Genomic DNA, 25,241 nt, shown 5'->3' on the forward strand with positions numbered 1-25,241 from the left:
TATTTATTCATTCATTCTTTTATTTATTCATTTGTTTTACCAAATTTTTTTTTAATAATCAAAGACAAAGCATTCCATTAGAAAAAAAAATTCACTTTGCATACATGAAAAAAAAAACATTTTTCACTTTTTTTTTCCATAGTTCAAACGTACTGACAAAAATTTTTAAAAATTCTTCAATGCAAGTTTTATCACAAAATACGTTATTCTTTATATATTACTGTAATTTTCAAAGCCAATTTCCAATTCGTTCACTTTGGAATAGGCAAATTACCTTACCTCTGTTTCACTTTGTCCCACAGTCCCCTCAACTACTTCGAGTTCTTTTATTGGAATCAACTAAAAATAACTAAGTGAATGTTGAAATTGACATTTTTTATATTACAAAATATGTATTCAATTTTTTTCAAAACATAGGTGTGAAAACATCTGCAAGTTTGGAACGTATGGCGAAAATTGCACCAAGGAATGTCAATGCCAAAATGGCGCTTATTGCTCGCCTCAAACAGGCCAATGCTTTTGTTCTCCAGGTAAGAAATTTTGTCCTGTAGTTGAAAACTTTTACTTTTCGTTTAACTCTTGACGAAAATTCCACCAAGGAATGTCAATACAAAAATGACGCTTATTGCTTGCCTCAAACAGGCGAATGCTTTTGTTCTCCTGGTAAGAAATTTTGTCCTATAGTTGAAAACTTTTACTTTTCGTTTAACTCTTGGCGAAAATTGCACCAAGGAATGTCAATGCAAAAATGACGCTTATTGCTCGCCTCAAACAGGCGAATGCTTTTGTTCTCCTGGTAAGAAATTTTGTCCTATAGTTGAAAACTTTTACTTTTCGTTTAACTCTTGGCGAAAATTGCACCAAGGAATGTCAATGCAAAAATGACGCTTATTGCTCGCCTCAAACAGGCGAATGCTTTTGTTCTCCTGGTAAGAAATTGTGTCCTATAGTTGAAAACTTTTACTTTTCGTTTAACTCTTGGCGAAAATTGCACCAAGGAATGTCAATGCAAAAATGACGCTTATTGCTCGCCTCAAACAGGCGAATGCTTTTGTTCTCCTGGTAAGAAATTTTGTCCTATAGTTGAAAACTTTTACTTTTCGTTTAACTCTTGGCGAAAATTGCACCAAGGAATGTCAATGCAAAAATGACGCTTATTGCTCGCCTCAAACAGGCGAATGCTTTTGTTCTCCTGGTAAGAAATTTTGTCCTATAGTTGAAAACTTTTACTTTTCGTTTAACTCTTGGCGAAAATTGCACCAAGGAATGTCAATGCAAAAATGACGCTTATTGCTCGCCTCAAACAGGCGAATGCTTTTGTTCTCCTGGTAAGAAATTTTGTCCTATAGTTGAAAACTTTTACTTTTCGTTTAACTGTTGGCGAAAATTGCACCAAGGAATGTCAATGCAAAAATGACGCTTATTGCTCGCCTCAAACAGGCGAATGCTTTTGTTCTCCTGGTAAGAAATTTTGTCCTATAGTTGAAAACTTTTACTTTTCGTTTAACTCTTGGCGAAAATTGCACCAAGGAATGTCAATACAAAAATGACGCTTATTGCTCGCCTCAAACAGGCGAATGCTTTTGTTCTCCTGGTAAGAAATTTTGTCCTATAGTTGAAAACTTTTACTTTTCGTTTAACTCTTGGCGAAAATTGCACCAAGGAATGTCAATGCAAAAATGACGCTTATTGCTCGCCTCAAACAGGCGAATGCTTTTGTTCTCCTGGTAAGAAATTTTGTCCTATAGTTGAAAACTTTTACTTTTCGTTTAACTCTTGGCGAAAATTGCACCAAGGAATGTCAATACAAAAATGACGCTTATTGCTCGCCACAAACAGGAGAATGCTTTTGTTCTCCTGGTAAGAAATTTTGTCCTATAGTTGAAAACTTTTACTTTTCGTTTAACTCTTGGCGAAAATTGCACCAAGGAATGTCAATACAAAAATGACGCTTACTGCTCGCCTCAAACAGGCGAATGCTTTTGTTCTCCTGGTAAGAAATTTTGTCCTATAGTTGAAAACTTTTACTTTTCGTTTAACTCTTGGCGAAAATTGCACCAAGGAATGTCAATACAAAAATGACGCTTATTGCTCGCCTCAAACAGGCGAATGCTTTTGTTCTCCTGGTAAGAAATTTTGTCCTATAGTTGAAAACTTTTACTTTTCGTTTAACTCTTGGCGAAAATTGCACCAAGGAATGTCAATGCAAAAATGACGCTTATTGCTCGCCTCAAACAGGCGAATGCTTTTGTTCTCCTGGTAAGAAATTTTGTCCTATAGTTGAAAACTTTTACTTTTCGTTTAACTCTTGGCGAAAATTGCACCAAGGAATGTCAATGCAAAAATGACGCTTATTGCTCGCCTCAAACAGGCGAATGCTTTTGTTCTCCTGGTAAGAAATTTTGTCCTATAGTTGAAAACTTTTACTTTTCGTTTAACTCTTGGCGAAAATTGCACCAAGGAATGTCAATGCAAAAATGACGCTTATTGCTCGCCTCAAACAGGCGAATGCTTTTGTTCTCCTGGTAAGAAATTTTGTCCTATAGTTGAAAACTTTTACTTTTCGTTTAACTCTTGGCGAAAATTGCACCAAGGAATGTCAATGCAAAAATGACGCTTATTGCTCGCCTCAAACAGGCGAATGCTTTTGTTCTCCTGGTAAGAAATTTTGTCCTATAGTTGAAAACTTTTACTTTTCGTTTAACTCTTGGCGAAAATTGCACCAAGGAATGTCAATGCAAAAATGACGCTTATTGCTCGCCTCAAACAGGCGAATGCTTTTGTTCTCCTGGTAAGAAATTTTGTCCTATAGTTGAAAACTTTTACTTTTCGTTTAACTCTTGGCGAAAATTGCACCAAGGAATGTCAATACAAAAATGACGCTTATTGCTCGCCTCAAACAGGCGAATGCTTTTGTTCTCCTGGTAAGAAATTTTGTCCTATAGTTGAAAACTTTTACTTTTCGTTTAACTCTTGGCGAAAATTGCACCAAGGAATGTCAATGCAAAAATGACGCTTATTGCTCGCCTCAAACAGGCGAATGCTTTTGTTCTCCTGGTAAGAAATTTTGTCCTATAGTTGAAAACTTTTACTTTTCGTTTAACTCTTGGCGAAAATTGCACCAAGGAATGTCAATGCAAAAATGACGCTTATTGCTCGCCTCAAACAGGCGAATGCTTTTGTTCTCCTGGTAAGAAATTTTGTCCTATAGTTGAAAACTTTTACTTTTCGTTTAACTCTTGGCGAAAATTGCACCAAGGAATGTCAATGCAAAAATGACGCTTATTGCTCGCCTCAAACAGGCGAATGCTTTTGTTCTCCTGGTAAGAAATTTTGTCCTATAGTTGAAAACTTTTACTTTTCGTTTAACTCTTGGCGAAAATTGCACCAAGGAATGTCAATGCAAAAATGACGCTTATTGCTCGCCTCAAACAGGCGAATGCTTTTGTTCTCCTGGTAAGAAATTTTGTCCTATAGTTGAAAACTTTTACTTTTCGTTTAACTCTTGGCGAAAATTGCACCAAGGAATGTCAATACAAAAATGACGCTTATTGCTCGCCTCAAACAGGCGAATGCTTTTGTTCTCCTGGTAAGAAATTTTGTCCTATAGTTGAAAACTTTTACTTTTCGTTTAACTGTTGGCGAAAATTGCACCAAGGAATGTCAATACAAAAATGACGCTTATTGCTCGCCTCAAACAGGCGAATGCTTTTGTTCTCCTGGTAAGAAATTTTGTCCTATAGTTGAAAACTTTTACTTTTCGTTTAACTCTTGGCGAAAATTGCACCAAGGAATGTCAATACAAAAATGACGCTTATTGCTCGCCTCAAACAGGCGAATGCTTTTGTTCTCCTGGTAAGAAATTTTGTCCTATAGTTGAAAACTTTTACTTTTCGTTTAACTCTTGGCGAAAATTGCACCAAGGAATGTCAATGCAAAAATGACGCTTATTGCTCGCCTCAAACAGGCGAATGCTTTTGTTCTCCTGGTAAGAAATTTTGTCCTATAGTTGAAAACTTTTACTTTTCGTTTAACTCTTGGCGAAAATTGCACCAAGGAATGTCAATACAAAAATGACGCTTATTGCTCGCCACAAACAGGAGAATGCTTTTGTTCTCCTGGTAAGAAATTTTGTCCTATAGTTGAAAACTTTTACTTTTCGTTTAACTCTTGGCGAAAATTGCACCAAGGAATGTCAATACAAAAATGACGCTTACTGCTCGCCTCAAACAGGCGAATGCTTTTGTTCTCCTGGTAAGAAATTTTGTCCTATAGTTGAAAACTTTTACTTTTCGTTTAACTCTTGGCGAAAATTGCACCAAGGAATGTCAATGCAAAAATGACGCTTATTGCTCGCCTCAAACAGGCGAATGCTTTTGTTCTCCTGGTAAGAAATTTTGTCCTATAGTTGAAAACTTTTACTTTTCGTTTAACTCTTGGCGAAAATTGCACCAAGGAATGTCAATACAAAAATGACGCTTATTGCTCGCCTCAAACAGGCGAATGCTTTTGTTCTCCTGGTAAGAAATTTTGTCCTATAGTTGAAAACTTTTACTTTTCGTTTAACTCTTGGCGAAAATTGCACCAAGGAATGTCAATGCAAAAATGACGCTTATTGCTCGCCTCAAACAGGCGAATGCTTTTGTTCTCCTGGTAAGAAATTTTGTCCTATAGTTGAAAACTTTTACTTTTCGTTTAACTCTTGGCGAAAATTGCACCAAGGAATGTCAATACAAAAATGACGCTTATTGCTCGCCTCAAACAGGCGAATGCTTTTGTTCTCCTGGTAAGAAATTTTGTCCTATAGTTGAAAACTTTTACTTTTCGTTTAACTCTTGGCGAAAATTGCACCAAGGAATGTCAATGCAAAAATGACGCTTATTGCTCGCCTCAAACAGGCGAATGCTTTTGTTCTCCTGGTAAGAAATTTTGTCCTATAGTTGAAAACTTTTACTTTTCGTTTAACTCTTGGCGAAAATTGCACCAAGGAATGTGAATGCAAAAATGACGCTTATTGCTCGCCTCAAACAGGCGAATGCTTTTGTTCTCCTGGTAAGAAATTTTGTCCTATAGTTGAAAACTTTTACTTTTCGTTTAACTCTTAACTAGAGAGATGGGGCGTTGACACCCCAAAAAAAATTGGGCTTTTGTATTCAAACATTTTGTAATGCTCACATCTATGGCATTATATGTGGGATGATATGTCACTTATACAGTAAAATCTGTCTACAACGATACTGTAGGGACCTAAAAAAATATTGTTATAGACAGTTTGATTATTCATGCTGACATTTTGCTGGGACCAAAGAAAATATCGTTATAGACAGGTGTATTGTTATAGACAGTATCGTTATACACAGGTTTCACTGCAGTATTTTTCCTGTTCTGTTTATATAAGGGGTAAACTGAATGACATTTTTGAAGCAAAATCATATGCATTTTGTCTCATTCCACATAAAGTATTCATCATTTAAAAAATCTTTTTCCCTCGTTTATAAGCTCTTTTTAAGCTGAATTAAAAGGAGTAGTTAGTAACTTTTGGTTGATTTAATAAAAAAATGTTAAATTACTCAGCAGAGTTCAGCAGTATTCTCTTAAAAAAGAATTTTTATTTGGACTAAAATTAAACAATGGCAAACAAACATATTAAACATATAACGTAACTACGAAGCACGACACATCAAAACATGGAATAAACTGTTAAAACTGAATCTAGAAGAATGCAACACGTGCAAAACCTTAAGACTGTTGCCAAACTGAAATTCCGATAAAAACATTGTTAAGTAAAATTATGTAAATGAAGCTGATTGTTTTAAATTGATTTAAAGTCTTAAATCTAACAAAAACCACCCAAAGCATATTTTGGTAATTTAATTACTTCATTAAATTCAACTGAAAGAAAAAAACAATTAACCAGGTTAAAAGATTTTGAAAACGATGTATATTTTGCTTGGGATGTGATAAAATGACATGGTTTTGCTTCAAAGATGTCAGTCACTTACTCGTGGTATCGCCAATAATCAAAAAAATATGAAAATCACTGGAAATGTTTCCGTTCTGACATGCTAAATTTTGTTGGGTGCATAAGAAAGACAATGTGGAGGTTAAACACACCGCACTTTAACACTTGCGTAACAAAAAAAAATCGTCTCACCATTTTGAGGGTTGACAAGCATTTCAAACAATAGGAACAGGAACTACAAAAATTAACTTTTAAAAAAATTAAAAAAGAAGAAATGAAGTACAGGATGCAGAGTGTCAACCTCACGTATTTGTAGAGGGCTTTCGAAGATTTGTGGTGGTGGTAATCGATGGATAGTAATATACGTGCCAGTCACTGTATTAGCAATGGCACAGTGCTGTGAGCGTCGTCCCGTGTTGATTAGGAGTACTGTCAACCGTGCTTAATCGAATATCATCGGTTCCAAGAAATATTATTCGATTAAGCAGGGTATTTGATACAGCGGGGAAATTTTCTTTACCTCTCTAAATTGACAACATTTGTCTTAGAACGTAATAATAATAAATCAATTGCTATGTAATGAAAATAGTTATTGTTGTAGGTTAAAAAGTTTTTGAAATAAGCTAAATAAACATCAAAATAGTGTAATAATTAGTACATATGTTACAAGTATGAATGAAATCTTTGTTTCAGATCTTTTTCCAGTGCATTATTTTTTTAAAAATTACATAATAGTGGAATATGAATGTGGTTTTTCTCGCCCGTTGTCGGCAAAAAATATTACTTTTATATTTTTACGTCAATAATTATTCTTAATTAAATTATTTCTATTTTATTTAAAGTTTTCCCAGCAAAAATATTCGCGAAAGCTAAACAATATTATTCGACTATCCGGGAAAATTGTTCGATAAAGCGGGGATCTTTGGCATTGCTCCTATGGGGAAATATTCGGTTCCGGGAGTTTTTGATATAAGCGGGGTATTCGTTTAAACGTTGCCCGGTTAAGCCTGGCTGACAGTATACAGGGTGTCCCAAAAGGTCGTTTACAAACTTAACATGCTGGTCTGCCATATCATGATGAACAAGATTTACATAGTAACATACGTTCGCAAGCCAAATGCTGGCGCACTACGCACACCAAGTCAGGCACAAACGGATGCAGAACATGTCGCATATTTATTACACAAAGACGATTTTACACAACATTTTAGTTTTCAAGGAAGGCTTATAGCTGTTGTTGAAATTTGCTGCCTTTAACTGTCAGACACCGTCGCAACGAACGAAGTACCGACCGTCGTAATAACGATCCATTCTGACAAGATTTCTCTGATCGCTGCGTTGTCGTTGCAACGTGATTATGAGAGCTGGCAGGACTCAAATTTTAGCAACTGCTTTAAGCTTTCCCAAAAGAGTAAAATGTTGTATAATAGATATGTGACATGTTGTGCATCCGTTAGTGTCTGACTTTGTGTGCATGGAGTGCGCCAGCATTGCGTTTGCGAACACATGTTCCTATGCAAATCTTGTTCATCATGATATGACAGACCAGCATGTTAAGTTTGTAAACGACCTTTTGAGACACCCTGTATTCAGAGTGGTGGCTTTTTCTTATCACTACTCTGCAAGAATTTCGTATTCGGTTTCAACTCAGACGACATGATCCTGTTGGACAAGAAAAACTATTCATGTTGTAAAGATAACTGTGTAGGATTTTTGCTACATTCCTATCATAAAATCATTGGAAACTGCAGGATGGAAACTTCCCCATGGGCCATATGTTTCCGCGTTGTAACGGTCGGCAAAGTGTTTTTGTTTCAGTGCCGTAACTGTGGCTCTAAAGTTTGATACCCAAACATGCTGAGTACTAATAATAAATCTACCGTTGTGAGTATATTTCTACGGAACACATGACGATGTTCATCGCACCATGGCATAGCTACTACTGTGCATATATATATATATATGGTAGGTACTATACTGCTATCCATCGTTACCACTTCCACCACGGTATCTCCATCACAACTAACACAGAGCCTTCATTACACATAAAATAGTTTATGACAGTTCCTACGAAAAGAAACGGTACAAAACGGAATGAAATTTTTTTTTTGTGGTTTGAAAAAAAAACTTTTATTTAGATGTACGATAAAACATTTTTTTCATTATAAATCAATTTTGATTCTAAACTTTGAAAGTATTTTGTTTCACTCAACGCTACATACTCTCTCTGCGCCTCGTATGCTGTCCACTGAGCCCTGTATGCTCTTTCACTGTATCCCATGCTTGGGGTACAGTGCAGGTTTTTGCTTTTTTTTAAATATTACTTCTAAAATTTTAAATAATAATAAAAACTTTTGTGTCTCAAAAGATTGTACTGCATTACAAATCACCTTCAAATTTTTTTTTACCATAAACCACTTTATAGAATCAAAGTTTCCAAATTTCTTTAATTTTATATTTTACATAGCACTGTGCCACGCCCTCCCCCATGTAGGAGTCTATGTGTGTGTGTACAAATAGTTTATTTCAATAGACGTAGATGAATGCGTTTTATAACTTCCTCATGCTACCTTCCTTCTTTTTTTTTAATAGCCAAAATAGATAACTTCTTCATAAAGAAATATTCCTAGTAATTAATGATAGTATAACTATACCTCATATGAACTTCTCAAACTTCATTCAAAACTTCAGCGTGTATTTCTTCTAGTGCTTTATGTGTATATATATATATATATATATATATATATATATATATATATATATATATATATATATATATATATATATATTAGGGTGGTCCTTATTTATATGGGGAAAAAATTTGGAATTTAACAAATGTCGCCCCCTAGTTTTAGGACACTATAATAAAAAGTAATCTGTGCTACATTTGAACTCGATCGGTCAATAATAACACGTGCCGTGCCCTAGGAGGTTGAGCTTTAACTCGTTTGATAATTGTCCCACAAATCTTCGCGTTTTTACATCAGACCCCTTCCATCATCTGTCCTAGGTTTGGAAAATATTTTAACAGTGAGGTAGCACTAAAATTGATCTTTTTAATTACATCATATCATCTAAAGATTTAACATTGAATACGAATGAAATAGTGCTTTAGAAACTTTACCTTAATCGTACGCTTTTCTCAATGTTTCTCAATCGTGTGCATTTTTTCCGGATAGTCTTGAACTGTCTGTAAAATAAATTGCTTTTGTGACTCATATTTGGTAAATTGATTGTGAAAGTCTTCGATTAATTGTGCTCCTCTTTCAGTTGTATCGTTCACAAATTTCAGCATTTTAACGATATCTTTTCCCTTTAAACAGTCCTTCATTTTGCCATGAATCAGGATCAAATAGGAAAACATCTTTTGGTGTTTGTAACTTATCAAATAGTTTTACTGACTTGTAATTGATTCTATAAAGAGGAAGATCTTTACTAAGAAAGTATTCTAAATCATCTACTCTTATCTTAAATTTTTTATACAGTCATCAGGCACGTCTTCCTTATCAGCAAGCATTTTTTGGAATAGTCTTTTTCTACCTTCAAAGTTAATTCCTTCATCCAATACGGACAAAGCTACTAGTTCATCCCCAAAATACGATGATAAGTAATTTATGAATTTTCCAATCACTGCTTCTGCTGCATGTTTATCATCATTTTGTACGCTGCTAGTTTTTTAGACACATTATATTATTTAAAGGAGCAGATTGGGTTTCTGCGAAAACCATATCTTCATACAGCATTTAGTATTTGTAAAACAGCATTTACGGACTTTTTTAGTGTAAGGTCAATTTAAATTGTTTCCTAAATATATAAATTTTCAAACTATAAATTCATTTTGCCACTCATCTGGCTCAGGGATAAACTCCAGGTTGCCGAAAGCATATCCGTGTAGGAGAGACCTCTCCATGAAATATTCTTACAAGTTATGAGCATTCTCTGTAATCTTTCTCAATTCCGCTTTTTGCGAACAATGATACATCATCAAATTCGTCTTTTAGAATTTAAGTGGTATTTGTACTTGATTGAAATGTTAATAAGTTCTGAATGATGGAGATCTTTCTACAAAATTTTGAAGCTCTTAAATAATGGAATATTTGGTCTAGAACCAAGAAAGGCAAGAACTTCTTTAAAGACACACTCTGCAGTACGATTTCAAGTGCATGATGATGGCAATCCAAATGTAATATATCACCGTTTAGTTTTTGCTTTAAAAAATTGCATTCACAATTTATACGGCCGATATTGTAAGCTGTTGTATGAAACACTACAGCTTGAACAGTTAGCAATAAAGAGAAATCATCTAAGATATCATATACAACTGAAGAAATATCTCAGGAATTTCGAGTAGCTGTTCAACATTGATACCTAAAGCTATCACGGTAAGCCTATCAGCGTTTTTTTTTTTTTTTTTTCAGTTACATCTGGGTGTAGCTTTGTATCCCAGTTTATAACTAAAAAATCTAAATTTGAATTCATGAAATTTGATTTTACCTCTCGAAGATTTTCCCTTGCTCTTTTAATGGATGTACGATTGATCACAAGGTTATTTAGATTTAAATTTACTGCATCTACTTCTGTTAATAAATGAACAGCATCTTTGTCCCTAATATGGCATTTGTCTAACAGTGATGAAAGGCGAGCAGATATCAATAGTTTTCAAGCTTTTTTGCGTTGTGGTAGACCACATATAGAAAAAAAAAATCAATAGGTTAGGATAGATACCCATTTCGGTTTCTAAATCTTGTGAATTGCAAGAAGAATTTGATGATAATAAAGGACAATGACTGAAATAGAAGAAAATTAATTTGAAATATAGATTTTTACATTATTACGATCTGAAATTTTTTTTAATATATATTTTAGATAGGAAAATAAAGTATAGTTTTATGTAAGAGTAATCAAGGATTTTTCAAAATTTATATTTCAAGAATTAAAAATTGCATAAACATTTAAGTATATTTATAACCAAAGAACAGCGAATTAAAATATAATTGCCATTACTGTTATTTATAGCGTTGAAACCTAGCGACCTATTTGCTACACCTATTACAGACACAGGAAATTTGTAAATCAACATCCGCAAAGCCTGGAGGAGGCAATTTGTTGTTGTCAAAGATCATTCTTTAATGGCCTAGGCCATAATGGCCTTTAGAATAGAGAAACCCTTGTGACCATCTTGGCGGAAAGAAATGTTCCCCTTCCGCTTGGTTTGAAACGAGTGCAGAATAGCGGTATGCCTGGCCATTTATGTACCCAAGGCCATTGGTGTACCCTCTGTAACATGTAAAATTTTACAGAATGAAATTGAGAGAATGTTGAGTCTGGAAGTAGCAATATCTATTGAGGTTCAAAATAACTTTAAATATAAAACGTAAGAATATTTTTGCATAAAAATGAGAAAAATCCACAATTTTTTCTTTGAAATTTAAAAACAGGGGCCCTGGGGGCATGGGTTGACTTAAAATTTTCCAAGGATCATTTATTTGTATAATGGAACAAATTGAGGGGGCGTCGCGTAAAATATCTACAAGTTCAAAAAAATAAGGATCACCATTATATATATATATATATATATATATATATATATATATATATATATATATATATATATATATATATATATATATATATATATATATATATATAAAAGACATAAAATAGAAGAATGTAGATTTTTTGTTTATTTTCTTTTTTGACTGGAAAGAAGTCACAGTTTACTAAAATGTGGCATACATTGTTCCAATACTCTGGAGATTGGATTCTAAATTGTGTGTCGCTCAATCGGATAGTTTAACTGCTCATATTTTGTGATGTTTTGTCTTTTATGTTTTAAAGCTAGATATAATGTGACTCTGATAAGTTAGGGCTTAACCTTGACACAGTTTAAAGAGTTATTGCCGTTGAATTGCGTTAAGCATCATTCTTAGTAGTTTTGCGAAAGCTTTCCAACTCTAATACAAGTCAATAACACGTCCCTTTTTCACTGAACTCCCCAAAAGGAGTTAAATATTGTCAAGGTCAAGCTTCAACTTATTCAGAGCCACAATATACTATTTAAGCATCGATTATTTTATTTTTCTTTGCAGGTTTTTTTGGAGATTTTTGCGAAGATTCATGTCCACCAGGCTTTTTTGGACCGAAATGCATTACCCCTTGCGCTTGCAAGCATTACTCCAGCTGTGACGCTGGAACTGGGGAGTGTAAATGCCTTCCTGGTTACACAGGACCCCATTGCGATAGACTCTGCGCTAGTATGTCTTATGGATTAGGCTGCAGTAATATTTGCAATTGTAGCAGAAGAGCCACCTGCGACCCCGTTAATGGAACTTGCATCTGTCCTCCTGGATATATAGGTGAACAGTAAGTATATTTGTATTAAATGCAGGAACTTGTGTACTGTCTCGTAAGTGTAACAGAAGATGAAATTTTAACACATTTTACTCAATTGTTTGTGTCAAGAATGGAATAAAACGCAGATTTTGGGCAATGGGAATAAATCCCACCTAGAAAAAAGACTACCACCTAACCATTTCCACAAATCTAACACACCGTAAAACTTACACAAGAATTAAGAAGTTCAATTTCCCCATCAGATGAAGACACATGGACTCTCTTCGATGAGAAACTGCACTAGGACTTTTAGTCTTTCCAACAGGGACGATCCTAGGGTGTCGGCCGCCCGTGTGCAAAGATCTAATGTGCCGCCCTTCAAGAGTAATTTGCATATTTTGACTAATCTTTGACATCCATATAAATATTTCTTCAACTTTCCATATCAAATTCTAATTTTTAAAAAAAAGAAAAAACAAGAAAGATGAACTTATAAAAAGGAAGAAAAGTTTTATAGTAAGAAACTTCTTAGGTACAATTTATATCTTTGAAGAAAGTAATAGATACCAAAATTTACTAGTCGTAAAAACTCATTTTATAGTCTGTCTTCGGTGACATCAGAGAAAGGACGGAGGAGGGGGAATCAAAGGAGGGGGAATTGCTCCCAGAAAATTATCGAAATTGGCTTACGAAAAATAGTTTTAGCAATCTTTGGTTGTGTTTGGTTGCAAGGAGAAAAGAGTTGTGTATATTCAAGGTGCATGGAGAAATTTTCGAAATTGACGTCAAATATCGCAATTTTAGGAACTTTTTCGAGACTTCAGGGGAAAAGTAATGTTGGAGTTCTCTCCTAAAATTCTTTCAAAATTGAAATCAATTCGAAGTTATTTTTTGTGACCGTAGTTTAGGAAAGATCGGCGCTCTTTCCGAAAATTTTCCGAAACTGAAGTTTTAAACAAGCAGTTTTGGGTTATCTTTGTTGACGTTGCTAGAGGGAGGGAGATTCAATCACCTCCTATCGAAAGTTTTCAAATTTGAAGTTTAAAACGCAAATTTAGGCTGTCTTTGGTGATGGTAGGGGATCTGGCGGCTTTCCTCCGGTAATTTCTCGGCACTATTCTTTCAAAAACCCATTTTTGGCTATATTTGAAAACGATAAGGAAATCGTGATAAAATTCCGAACCGAAATATTTTTCAGAACTAAAATCCATTTTAGGCTATTTTTTGGAAGGAAGGTTTTTGGGGCTCCCAAGTGAATATTTCTAAAAGCGCAATTTTATGCTATCTTTGGTGACGTTAACAAAACTGGGAAGCTTCGGCGGATCTTTTGGATATTTTTCGACATTAATATCTGAAAAACACAACTATAGACTTTTGTCCATCTCACTTCGATCATTGATGGGTATATGCCCTAGCGCCGTGAAAAGTTACATAAGCCAGGCAGTTCTCCTCCAGAGTTTTTTTTAGAAACTCGTAATTTACGCATTGTTTGATATCGATGGGACAAAGAGCGGGTGGGGGTTCAGTGTGCCCTCATGAACTGTTTTTTGAAACTGAAGTCAATTTCAAATTGAGGGGGTGGGATTAGGGGACTCTCTAAAGACGCTAATTAAGACTACCTTAGGTAGTAATGTTTGGGAATGGATTTCAGGGTCCACCATCGCAAAAATTTCGGAAGAGAAATACGAAAAATGTCATTAAGCAAATTTTAATGACATTAAGAAGGGCTGTCCTCTGAAAACACATTTTGGATTTTAAAGCCAACATTTTCAGGCTATGTTTGATTGAGTAAATGTAGAAGGGGTGAATCAGAGATTTAATTGGGTCCTTATGATCGGTGGTTCAAACAGCAAAATTTTCCGAAATTAAAAACCTAAAAACGCAATTTTAAGCTTTCTTTAGTCTCGTCAAGGAGGTCATGGCATCCTTTTAGATCTTTGTTTTGGAGCCACGTTTAAATTTACTACCCGCGGCAAGAGCCCTGAGATGAAACCGAGCAGTTCATTCGTGATTTTAATTCGAAAAAAAAAATGCTGTAAAGGGGGAAAATTACAAAATTTTAGTTCGTCATTCATATATGTTTGACTCTCAGGGGAGTCACAATTTTCCACTGTCTCTCCGCGCATCCGCGATTGTTGAAAATAGAATTTGTTGTTTGAAATGCTTGCGAGAGTATCTAATCAGTAGAGCTTTTTTAAAAAATATGATATATAAAATGTGTCTTCATTGTTTAGGTCTATAAAAGCTTGGAGAGTAAACATTAGAGGCCGCCTAGGGCCCTGAGTGCTCCTTTTAGAAGGCACCTTTTCATGCTTCAGGAGGGGACCATTTCCCTCCTCTCCCCTCTCCTGTATCCATGCCTGAATACCGGTTCTGTCACAAATTTTGCAACCAAATGAAGCATGTGTGTAGAGAGTAGATATTAATGGACAATAAACCAACACAATGTTCCCTAACAATCTATTTTTCTTAAACTATGCTATGCTGTCGGGAAATCGGCACTTACTTTGATAATTGAACATTTAAAATTCATCATATTTATTTTAGTTATTATATTACCTCGTGAGAAATTCTTGAGGAATTTTGCTTGATTAAAATAACTATATTATGCGGCTTGCGGTCGCCGCCCCTTGCTTTGGCCGCCCTTGTGCTGTGCACACGCTGCACACCTGCTAGGTTCGGCCCTGCTTTCCAAAAGCACTCAAAGCCGAACGAGTACTTGAGGGATCTTTTGCATGCCTCTTAAGAATACAACATGGACGCTGAATGACCGCTTATCTTGAAATTCCACCGACTGGAGCTTGATTCGAACCTGCGTAAGAGGGCAACGCCTAGCTATTACACTGCTTTGCTAAGCACAAAAATCGTATCTGCAGCTGAGCTCAAACTAACAAACAGCAATTTCAAGGTTCACGCCCTCATATATTTGATTCAGATTCCACTTTTCTACAATTTCTTTTTTTTTTAATTCTCCCGTTCATAAATGACGATAAAACAATGCATATAGGTAAAACATGTTATAAGGAACCACCTAGTGACAATAACTCAATTTTGATAAAAGTGTAGATACGGTTTTTGTGCTTAGCACGGCAGTACACCACTCTGCCATCGCAACAAGCTATTAAATAAAGTTTAAGAAAAGCTTAAAAAGCATAGCTACTGAATAAACTTTTTCTGTGTTTAAAGATAACTCATATTATTTCCAAAATTTGTACTAATCGTAACAAAAAATACAATATTCAAGAACTCAGTCTCTATTGCGCAAAAAATAAATTAATTAAATAAATAAATAAAATACAATAAAAAAAATATAAAGTAAATAAAATAATAAAATAAAATAAAAATAATATAAATAAATAAAATAGAATAAAATAAAATAAATAAATAAATAAAAAAGATGAAACAGTATTAAAGTTGCATGAAACTAAAAAAGCTACAGAGAATTTTCGACTTTACAGGTGTGACCAGATTTGTGCCTATGGACGCTATGGGAAACATTGCTCCTATAAATGCCGGTGTCGAAACAATGGGTTGTGTATGCACACTACGGGAGATTGCATTTGCCAACCTGGTAAGTTCGAAGGCTCTCATAAATATACTGTACTGTTATTCAGTACGTCAACTTATAGGATTCTTTCATTTACCATAGGTTATATGGGTCGGTACTGTGGGCAGAAATGTCCTCAAGGTCGCTTTGGACACAACTGCACTCAGGAATGTGACTGTCATCAGGCCACTGGCTGTAACGCGTCAACTGGGGATTGTGAATGTCTTGCCGGTTTCACAGGGAAAAAATGCGATGAACAGTGCCAGGTACACTTGCTTGTCATTTATACTTTGCTGCGTAAAGTTAAATCCTTTAGTTATTCAAAAACATCTTAAAAATGTATATTCAGTAAATTACCGCCCATTAGCCAGGGCTAAAACAGAGATACGTGAAATACACCGCCAGATCAGTCATTTCCAGTCGAGGACTGCAGTTTCCTGCTTATTAGCACTCATCAGCCCGGCATAGCTGATGACTGAGCTGGCGGTGTATTTCACGTATTTCTGCTTTAGCCCTGGCTAATGGGCGGTAATTTACTGAATATACCTTGCCTCGCGTTCAATCTTCGAGTTGAACCGAACCATTGCTTCGGTCACTTGTCTGGTCTGCTAATTCTATATTAGCTACCAGTTTGTTTCGCACTCTTGGCTTCCTTAAGAGGTTTTCCATCTCCAGCTCAGTCACTTTCCTATGCCGGGCTGATGAGTGCTAATAAGCACGAAACTGCAGTCCTCGGCTAGAAATGACTGAGCTGGGGGTGTATTTCACGTATCTTAAAAATGGTATTTTGTACAAGTTTCCCTTTTTAAATTCATTGTATGAAAAGGAAATATGAAGTTATATGAAGTCACACACCATAGGAAAGTAATTTTATGAGAAAATGAAAAAGTTTATATGAGGCAGTGAGAAGCAAAGGGATGTAAGTAAACATTTTCAAGTTTTGAGTAAAACGTGTTTAGAGATAACGTCCTAGGTTGGCTTTCTTTGAGTTTGTTTTCTAAATTATGCTGTATAGCAGCACCTACCAGGGCTACTAGCATTATCTCTTGACCCAAAACATGGGAGAGGTTTTCCTAATATTTATGCCGGTTATCTCTAAATTTTTAATTTTGCCACTTACATCCCTTTGCGTCTCACTGCCTCAAATGTATTATTATGAGAAACACTGTGTATTATTTTAATTTATTATATTTATTGGTACTAAAAGAAAATTCAAAAATAAAATATGAAAAAAAAGAAGGAAAAAAGGGGAATAACTTTTCGTTTTTGCGTACTTTACATTACACTCAAGTTTTAAAGTACGTTGTTACATTACACTCAAGTGTGGATTTAAAATTTATGCAAACGTTTTAGTCTGAGTGACACCATATCGCACCCCGATAACGAAAGAAAAACAGTAGTGGAGAAAATCAAGGTTTTACGCAATAGTAATTTTAAGCAATTCAGTCTCAAATATTACAAAATCAAAAACGAAGTCCAAAATTTACGAATTATTATAAATCTAACTTTTTGTATAGACTCCAGGCCCTCCCATTTATATTTAAGAAAATCACAAGGATTTAAAAAAAAAAGATACTCTCACCAAAAGAAAAAAATCGACACATTAGCAACCAAAATCGAAAGATATTCGAGCTCAAAAATTGTAAGGGACTATGATGAAAACCAGATAGGACCGTATCTCCCTGTAGAAGAACACCAATTATGGTAATTTGGTACACCACCAATTATGGTATGGTTAATCCATTTTTGGACGATCCATTTTTTCATAATAATAAATGTGTCATACTGTTCCTGAACAGAAAATTTGACATTGGTACAAAATCAAAATCTGTCGATGAACAAAAGTTTTGCAAAATTTCAAATGTTTGTTCCACTACTTATTAAAATAAGTCTCAAAGTACAGACGAGAACAATTATATGTTGTGAATTTCAGAATGAGAATTAATGTGAAAATATATGAAATAAGAAACGTAGAAAGCTAAGAACAAGCTACACCAGGGGTTCCCAAACTTTTTCGATTCGCAGGACCCTTTCAAGAGTTAGAACTTTCTCACGGCATTCCAGCCTATCTCTGTTGCATAATTATATGTATTGATATTGTGGATATTTCGCGGCACCCCTCGCCCCTATTTTGGCACTCCGGGGTGCCGCGGCACCACTTTGAGAGCCCCTGAGCTACACGAAGAATTATTTGGGCCTATGAAATACTTTTATGCATTCCAAATGTAGAGGGGAGAGTAGGCACTTTATAATCAAAAGAATAAATAAATAAGGCTTAGGATACAATCAATATTTTTAGGAGCAAGTATACATTTTGAATTCGATGAAAGGACACAAGACGATTTCCCCCTCCCCCCTAAAGTGATTATTTTATCTGTTTAGTTATAAAATAAACTTGTTTAAAACAATAATAGGTGTTCCAAGTTATTATCTCTTACTGCATACATATTAAAAAAATTAAAATGTTAAATGTCCCGAATTATAGAGATTCCTAACTTTGGACACTGAGTATTTTTTTGTTTTATTTCCGAAATGTATCTGCTACCTGATGTACATCTGAAGTATATCTACACATCTAAATCTTCTCCTGAGCTAACCCCCTAAGGCTCTTCCTTAAAATAGCATACTTTTTCAAATTGAAAACATATGATTTATTTGCTATTAAATGTAAAAGTTCAAAACTGTCCCAAGGATGGGCACTTACATAAAAGAAATCCTCAAACTAAGAACTTCAGTGACCCATGATTTTCGTGGGAAAAGCATGACATATCCGTCATAAGAAAAAAGCGAGTGAAATCAGCTCTTCCACGACACTATATAAAAATATGTGAATATCGAAGTTCATGCTCCAATTAAAAGCTTTTTTGCCCCTCTTAAACCAGATGTAAATTTATACTTTTCACTCGCATGCTTTTTATAAACCATAGGTCGAAGAGATGCAGTTTTTTTTTTTCTTTTGGATCCAATGCAAAATCCAGTTTTACTTAACTTCTGAAAATGGAGTTTTAGGCTGAAATTTAAAGAACTAACTGCAAACAAAATTCTTGGAAAATAATTTCGGCATGATTTGCATGACTCTTAGTTGTAACTACTGTAATCTAGAGGATGGGCAGCGACAGGACGGATTATGTCCTATTCTAAAACGTTCAAAGTCATTTTCCCTTCAATCCGGATATTAAAAAAAATGAGGTACAGTAAGGCTCTGATAAAATGAAGACTGAACTTGGGAGCACTTACCTCTCTTTGGGAATTTCACTGAAAAAAGAAAGCGTCATTGGCATAGGATTTGAGTTAGAATATTCTTGAAATACTGCTACAAATGTAACCTAATTCAATTCAGCCACCTTGCCCCTTTCCTATTTCAAAGATGTCCCCTTAAAAAAGTAAACCTTGTCAAGGCGAATCTTCATCTTTTCAGAGCCATACTGTAATTAGTATTTTAGCACAATTGAAGCAACTCTGCAGTAATAGATGTCGAAGTGTCAATCGAGGTAGAATTAAGTAGATGCTCTATGAGAAACCGGGTAAATTTGCAAGCGAGATCACCCAGTAAACGGACAAGCGTCTAAAAAAACTATTTAAAAAAAAAATCCTAAGTGATATTTAAATAAGAAAATCCTAACTGTAAAATTTTCAAAATAAACAACTGCAAATTTCAATCGAAGAGCGCAGGATGTCATTCTTTTATGTGACGCACCTAACTTTTGCCCGTTAACTTTCGAGACTAGCCAATCCTCTCGCGTTCAATGGCAGCCAGTGGTTGCCGCTACGCAGTTTTGCATCTAGTTATACTACATCTATGGTGGAAATACTACTGTGCATTACGTTTTTAAACAAATTCGTATATATAATGGAGTTTACCAACTGTTCGACTCTAAAAGCCGAGGAAGACGGGAATCGTTTTGCTTTTGACATAAACGGATTCATTCGAACTACATGATCATTTCCATTTTGCAATGTGCTCGACATTTCCTCTTCTAAAGGAAATAACTACTACGAGTATTTTTCTCATGTATAGGCAGGGTACTTTGGTGAGAACTGTAGCCAAGTCTGCAACTGCAACCAACTTACGACAGCCAATTGCAATCACATCACCGGAGAATGCTCATGTATATCTGGATGGACAGGTAAGTGCTTGAAGCAATATACCTGACATTTAGCAGTAAGTTACCACAGCTAAGCCAGAACTTTATGCTTTTTTGAGAGTCCCTCAAAAGAAAATTCTGATCCTGACTTATGAAAAAAAAAGTTCTTCTCTTCAGAAAATATCTTGGTACTTTGTACTTTGATTGCAACTCTCTCGACCTACCATCTTGAGTACTTATATTACGCTAAACAGAAGGTGCATCAACGAAATGTTGGACAGGTTTAAGTGATTCGAATCACTAGGAAAATTCTAAAGAACTGCTGTATCGATCAGCAAGCACCTTCTTTCTGGGATTCGAACTCAGGCCTACAGTAGCAGAACCTTCTGCCTTACTCCCTGCCATTGGCCGGCAATAGAACCTTAACTTTTTTGAGTCAACGCGTAATACATGGATCAATTAATAGAACTTTTCAACTCACAATAAATTTTATTATGGCTGAAAGCATTAGAAATTCTGTTTAGATGTTGGACTGTCCATGTGGTCATTCGGGTAATTGTCTTCTTGCGCGTTATTGGTTATCTTAACATAAATAACTTTTACGATTGCATATTGGTGGATCATTGGGTAGCATTTTAACCGCTTAACGTACTCGTTGGAGTTGATCCAAGAGCGGAAAAATGAACCAAACTGAACACACTCGAGATTAATTCGAGCGGCATCGTATTTTCTGGTAGATGATTTCTGTGGCAAATTATTTACAAGAATGTTACAAATTATTTTTGAGGTTCTATTTCGCAATATGCTGCGGATAAAAAAGAAAAGAAAACAGAGCCGTTCTATGTGGAATGCGTGCAATGTTGGTCTAGGTTCTGTAGCTGCTTCGAATGATATAGTAAAACACATTATCGTTTTTATTTACCACTAGTGGTACCTGCACGGCTTTGCCCGTAGTGGAAAATTAAAAGGCCATTTGGTTCTCATGTATATTTACAAATAATGGATGATGAATTTCTTGCCAATTTGCTATGTTCATTTGCTTGCCCATGTTACGGTTCCACGTTATGATAATTTGTTAATTTACTTTTCCACTTTGTGATAATTTGCTCGGTAAAATTTTCCTAAAATTGAAATAGAAAAAGAACAAAATCGAATTTTCGAAAAATCGCTTCGAGCTGCACACTCCCATGCTATAAACTATTTCTGTGCCAAATTTTATGAAAATCGGATGAACGGTCTATGCGCTATGCGCGTCACAGAGATCCAGACAGAGAGACATTCAGCTTTATTATTAGTAAAGAAAATAAGATTCTAAAATGTATTTTCTAAAAAAAAAGAGATCGTTTGGTCGTTTTTATTTAAAAGAAGTGTGCTTTTAGGAGTTAATATGAAATTGGTTAATTGTTCATTTTTGATGTCATATAAGGCAGTAAAAAGCAAAGGGATGCCAATGGACAGTTTCAAGTTTTGAGTAAAATGCGTTAAAAATTCTGGTCTTCTGCAGATTTTCATTAAAAAGTTTTTACAAATCATGCTGTATTGCAGCACCTACCAGTGCTACTTGTACTATATCTTGCCCTAAAACAAAGGAGGTGTTTGCCTACCATAGGTACTGGTTATCTCCAAATATTTAATTCTGGCACCTACATCCCTTTGCTTCTCACTGCCTCTTAAGTTATTTTACCTTAACCTTCTATTTTCTTTAGGCGCTCGATGTGAGACTCAATGTCCAACCATGAAATGGGGTCAAAACTGCCAACGAGATTGTATGTGCATGAACAACAATACTTGCCACCATCTGACAGGCAAGTGCATTTGCAGCAGAGGATGGACTGGTCCCGATTGCTCACACAGTAAGTTTTTTAATATTTATCAGTGGTTTATCAATATTTATCAGGTGGACTCCTTTTGCCAAACCGAAATTCCACTTCCAAACAAAACTATAAGAAAAAAAAATTGAATTTTGAGATTTAAATTCAAATTACGTTTTCCGCAATCATGAATTACAATAGGACCCTACTCGTTGAGTTTCATGTTTCTACTGATGGCTTTTATCGTAACCTTAATTGGAATTCAAGACGTCAAAATTCAAATGAATACCAGGACCTGGATGCTGTATGTTGTGTGCTGGATACTGTTTTCGCGTAAAAAAGTGTTGTGAAGTCGAGAAGGTCGTTTGTAAATAATTCGATTCCGAGGCTCATGGACGCCTGCATTATAAGCATAGAAAAATAAAATTAAAGAACGGAAGTCATTCAACGGGCAAGTGGAAAAATAAACAATTCGTGATTACTCAGTAAAATCAAGCATAGTTCTACTCACTATTATTGATACTCTGCAAACTAAGAAAAGCTGCCATTTTATGTATTGTTTGATTCTGATAACTTAGCTTACGATGTGCTGAAACTTCAACGATTCCCTTTGTTAAAACATAGGAGGGAAAATCCGACATCCTTTACCAGGGCTCGATTAAGATAACAGGCGGCTCTAGGCCATATGCTTTTTTTGGGAGCCCTATGTAGTCGATCCTTTCAATGTTAGCCATTGGCAAAAACAGTTTTAGGTATTGGTTAAAAATAAATAGCCATTTTGGGGCCCCTGAAAAGTAGGGGCCCGAGGCCATGGCCTAGTTGGCCTATTCAGTAATCAGGCCCTGTCCTTTACCGATAGCGATTATTGGCATATATATATTGCCAGTGAAAGAATTCCCTCTCTTCCAAACCAAACATAAATGAGCTCGTCCAAAGTTAAGCATCAGTTTAAAAAATATAATATATAAAAATTTTTAAGGAAGAGTTGAAGACTGTTTTAGGCTATCTTGAGTGACTGGGGAAGGGGGGAGGGGGGGGGCTTCTGAATGTTCTCTCGCGTAAATGTTTTGGAATTGTAGTTTTAAAAACGCCATTTTAGTAGTGTTTTATCAACGTTTGAGGAACGAAAAGGAATTTCCAGGGTTGTCCCCATAATGTTTTTTTCTTGTTTTTACAATAAAGTCTAATTACTAATAATAATAATAAATTCGCAGAAATTTGGACACTCTTTGGTAATGTGAGGGTAAGGAAAGCTCTTCCCGGGAAAAAAACTTAAAATGATGTGTTAAAAATGCAAATTAAAACCATCTTTAGCAAACTTAGAGCAAGGGGTTTAGGATTCGCTCCCAGAAATTAAATAAGGCCTCCCTTTTTCACTTAACTCTCCAACAAGAGATAAACATTGTCAAGACCATAGTTCAACTTATCAGAGCCATACTATATATTCACGCAGCTTGAAAAATTTTACACAAACAACGATACTCCACGTAGGAAACTTGTGTCGACGATGATAGGTTTCAGCAACCCTGATTTCTCTTGTTTTCAATCAGTTTTTAAGTATATTCGTCCGAACGTGAATGCCAAGAATCGTAAGGTAGACAATGACTCTAATCAGATGACAAATTTAGTAAAATGGATTTGTTATGCAAACTAAAAAAAGTTTTTAAGAAAAACTTCGTTATCGTATTGCTGGTGTTTATGAACATATAAATCTTCCGAACAAACTATAAAACTTCATTCGTATACAGTGAAATTACTGAAATGCACTTAAAGGAAACACCTGAACACAAATGAACAAACTATTATGCCCAGAGATACATTTTAATTCCTTAACAGTTCTTAGTGTAGTTTAAGAGAGCAAACAAAAAAAAATGGGCAATCAGGAATTTAACCGTACACATAAATATTTATGAAGTAATCAGCAAAGCTCTCTGATTACACCACAAATCAGGGGTTCCTAACATGTGGGTCGCGACCCCAAATGAGGTGAATCATTTCTTTTGGGGTCGGGACATGATTCCTAGTTTTGAAAGACATAATACAAATACAAATACAAATACAAAAGTGACGACCAGCAACAGGCTCTGGGCCCAGCTAGACTGGTCCTAGTCAATTTACAATCCCCAGTGAAGATCAATGGCCCTCTTAAAACTATCTACTCCCTTGCTTATTACCGCCTCTTCCGGTAAACTGTTCCAAGGTTCCACTACCCTGCTATAATAATAATTTTTCCTAATATCCATGTTAGCCTGAGATTTAAATAGCTTAAAACAATGACCCCTTGTCCTGTTTTCAGTGCTAAACTTCAGCCCCGTAACATCTTTCATTTTAATAAATTTAAACCACTGAATCATGTCCCCTCGGTCTCTTCTTTGCTCAAGACTGTACATTTTTAACCTTCTAAGCCTGGAATCATAGTCTAAGTGAGAAAGTCCATTTATTAGCCTTGTAGCTCGCCTTTGAACCCTTTCCAATACATTAATGTCTTTCTTAAGATAAGGAGACCAAAACTGAACAGCATACTCCAAATGGGGTCTTACCAAACTTCTATATAAGGGCAGAAGAACTTCTTTAGATTTGTTTGAAATAGATCTATTGACGGAGTCGTAATACGACGTCTAATATGACGGAGTTTTGAAACAATTACATAAGAAAGAAAAATATCAGCATCTTTTGTAGTAAGCTACCGCCCCTAAGCCAGGTCTAAGGCAGAAATACTTAAAATATACCACCAACTCAGTTATTCCATCCGAGGACTGCAGTTTCGTGCATTTTAGCATTCATGAGCCCGGAATAGGAATCTTGGCTCCCTTAAGAAGATTTTCGCCACCAGCTCATGTGATTCCTATTCCGGGCTGATGAGTGCAAAAAAGCACGAAACTGCAGTCCTCGGATGGAATAACTGAGCTGGTGGTATATTTTAAGTATTAGCATCTTTATTTTATGGATATGATAAAATTGCGGTTAATTTTATAAATGAAAGTAGATATTGTTTAAAATTTTGCTTAGAAAGATGTCATTGAGTTCCTACATTATTAAATGTTAACTGAAATTATTATGGGTCACTTTTCGTTGATTAATAAAAAAAATCATTTTTTATGATTCGTCTTTATCTTCAATCTTCGATGTATGTTGAATCGGAATATCAAAAATTTTCATGCTAGAAATTTGAAAGTTTTTAAATATGTGTAATAAATGTAGTAGGCATTTTCTTCTGATTTTTACAATCACTGTGTTCCATGCATTCTTCTTCTTCATCAGCACAACAGCCTGGTGCAGGCCAAGGCTTTCTCCGTCTGCTTCCTCCAGGCGGTACGACACGTTGCGAGGTTTCTCCACATGTTCACTCCCAAAATTTTTAGGTCCTTCTCAACACTATCCAGCCACCTTGTTGCTGGTCTTCCCCTTCTCCTTGTACCTTCAATCTTCGAAAAAGTTAGCTTTTTAACCGGCACGCCTAATCTGCACGCCTAAATACGTGCCCCAGCCATCTGATTCTATTG

The 25,241-nt window shown here is 35.4% G+C and overlaps 2 protein-coding genes across 2 annotated transcripts in view; both read left to right on the forward strand.

Moving 5' to 3' along the window:
- The window catches only part of LOC129231159 (multiple epidermal growth factor-like domains protein 11), a 47,468-nt gene extending 35,234 nt beyond the window's left edge, over positions 1–12,234 (forward strand). Inside the window, exons 6-7 of the mRNA XM_054865407.1 lie at positions 418–530; positions 12,052–12,234. Coding sequence (XP_054721382.1) covers positions 418–530; positions 12,052–12,234 — 296 coding nt within the window. The remainder of the gene's footprint in view (positions 1–417; positions 531–12,051) is intronic.
- Positions 12,235–15,949: 3,715 nt separating this feature from the next.
- LOC129231160 (protein draper-like) overlaps positions 15,950–25,241 on the forward strand; it is a 28,600-nt gene continuing 19,308 nt past the window's right edge. The window contains exons 1-3 of the mRNA XM_054865408.1: positions 15,950–16,108; positions 19,861–19,969; positions 21,634–21,780. Coding sequence (XP_054721383.1) covers positions 15,950–16,108; positions 19,861–19,969; positions 21,634–21,780 — 415 coding nt within the window. The remainder of the gene's footprint in view (positions 16,109–19,860; positions 19,970–21,633; positions 21,781–25,241) is intronic.

The sequence above is a fragment of the Uloborus diversus genome, chromosome 10, assembly GCF_026930045.1.
Source record: "Uloborus diversus isolate 005 chromosome 10, Udiv.v.3.1, whole genome shotgun sequence".
Classification (NCBI taxonomy): domain Eukaryota; kingdom Metazoa; phylum Arthropoda; class Arachnida; order Araneae; family Uloboridae; genus Uloborus; species Uloborus diversus.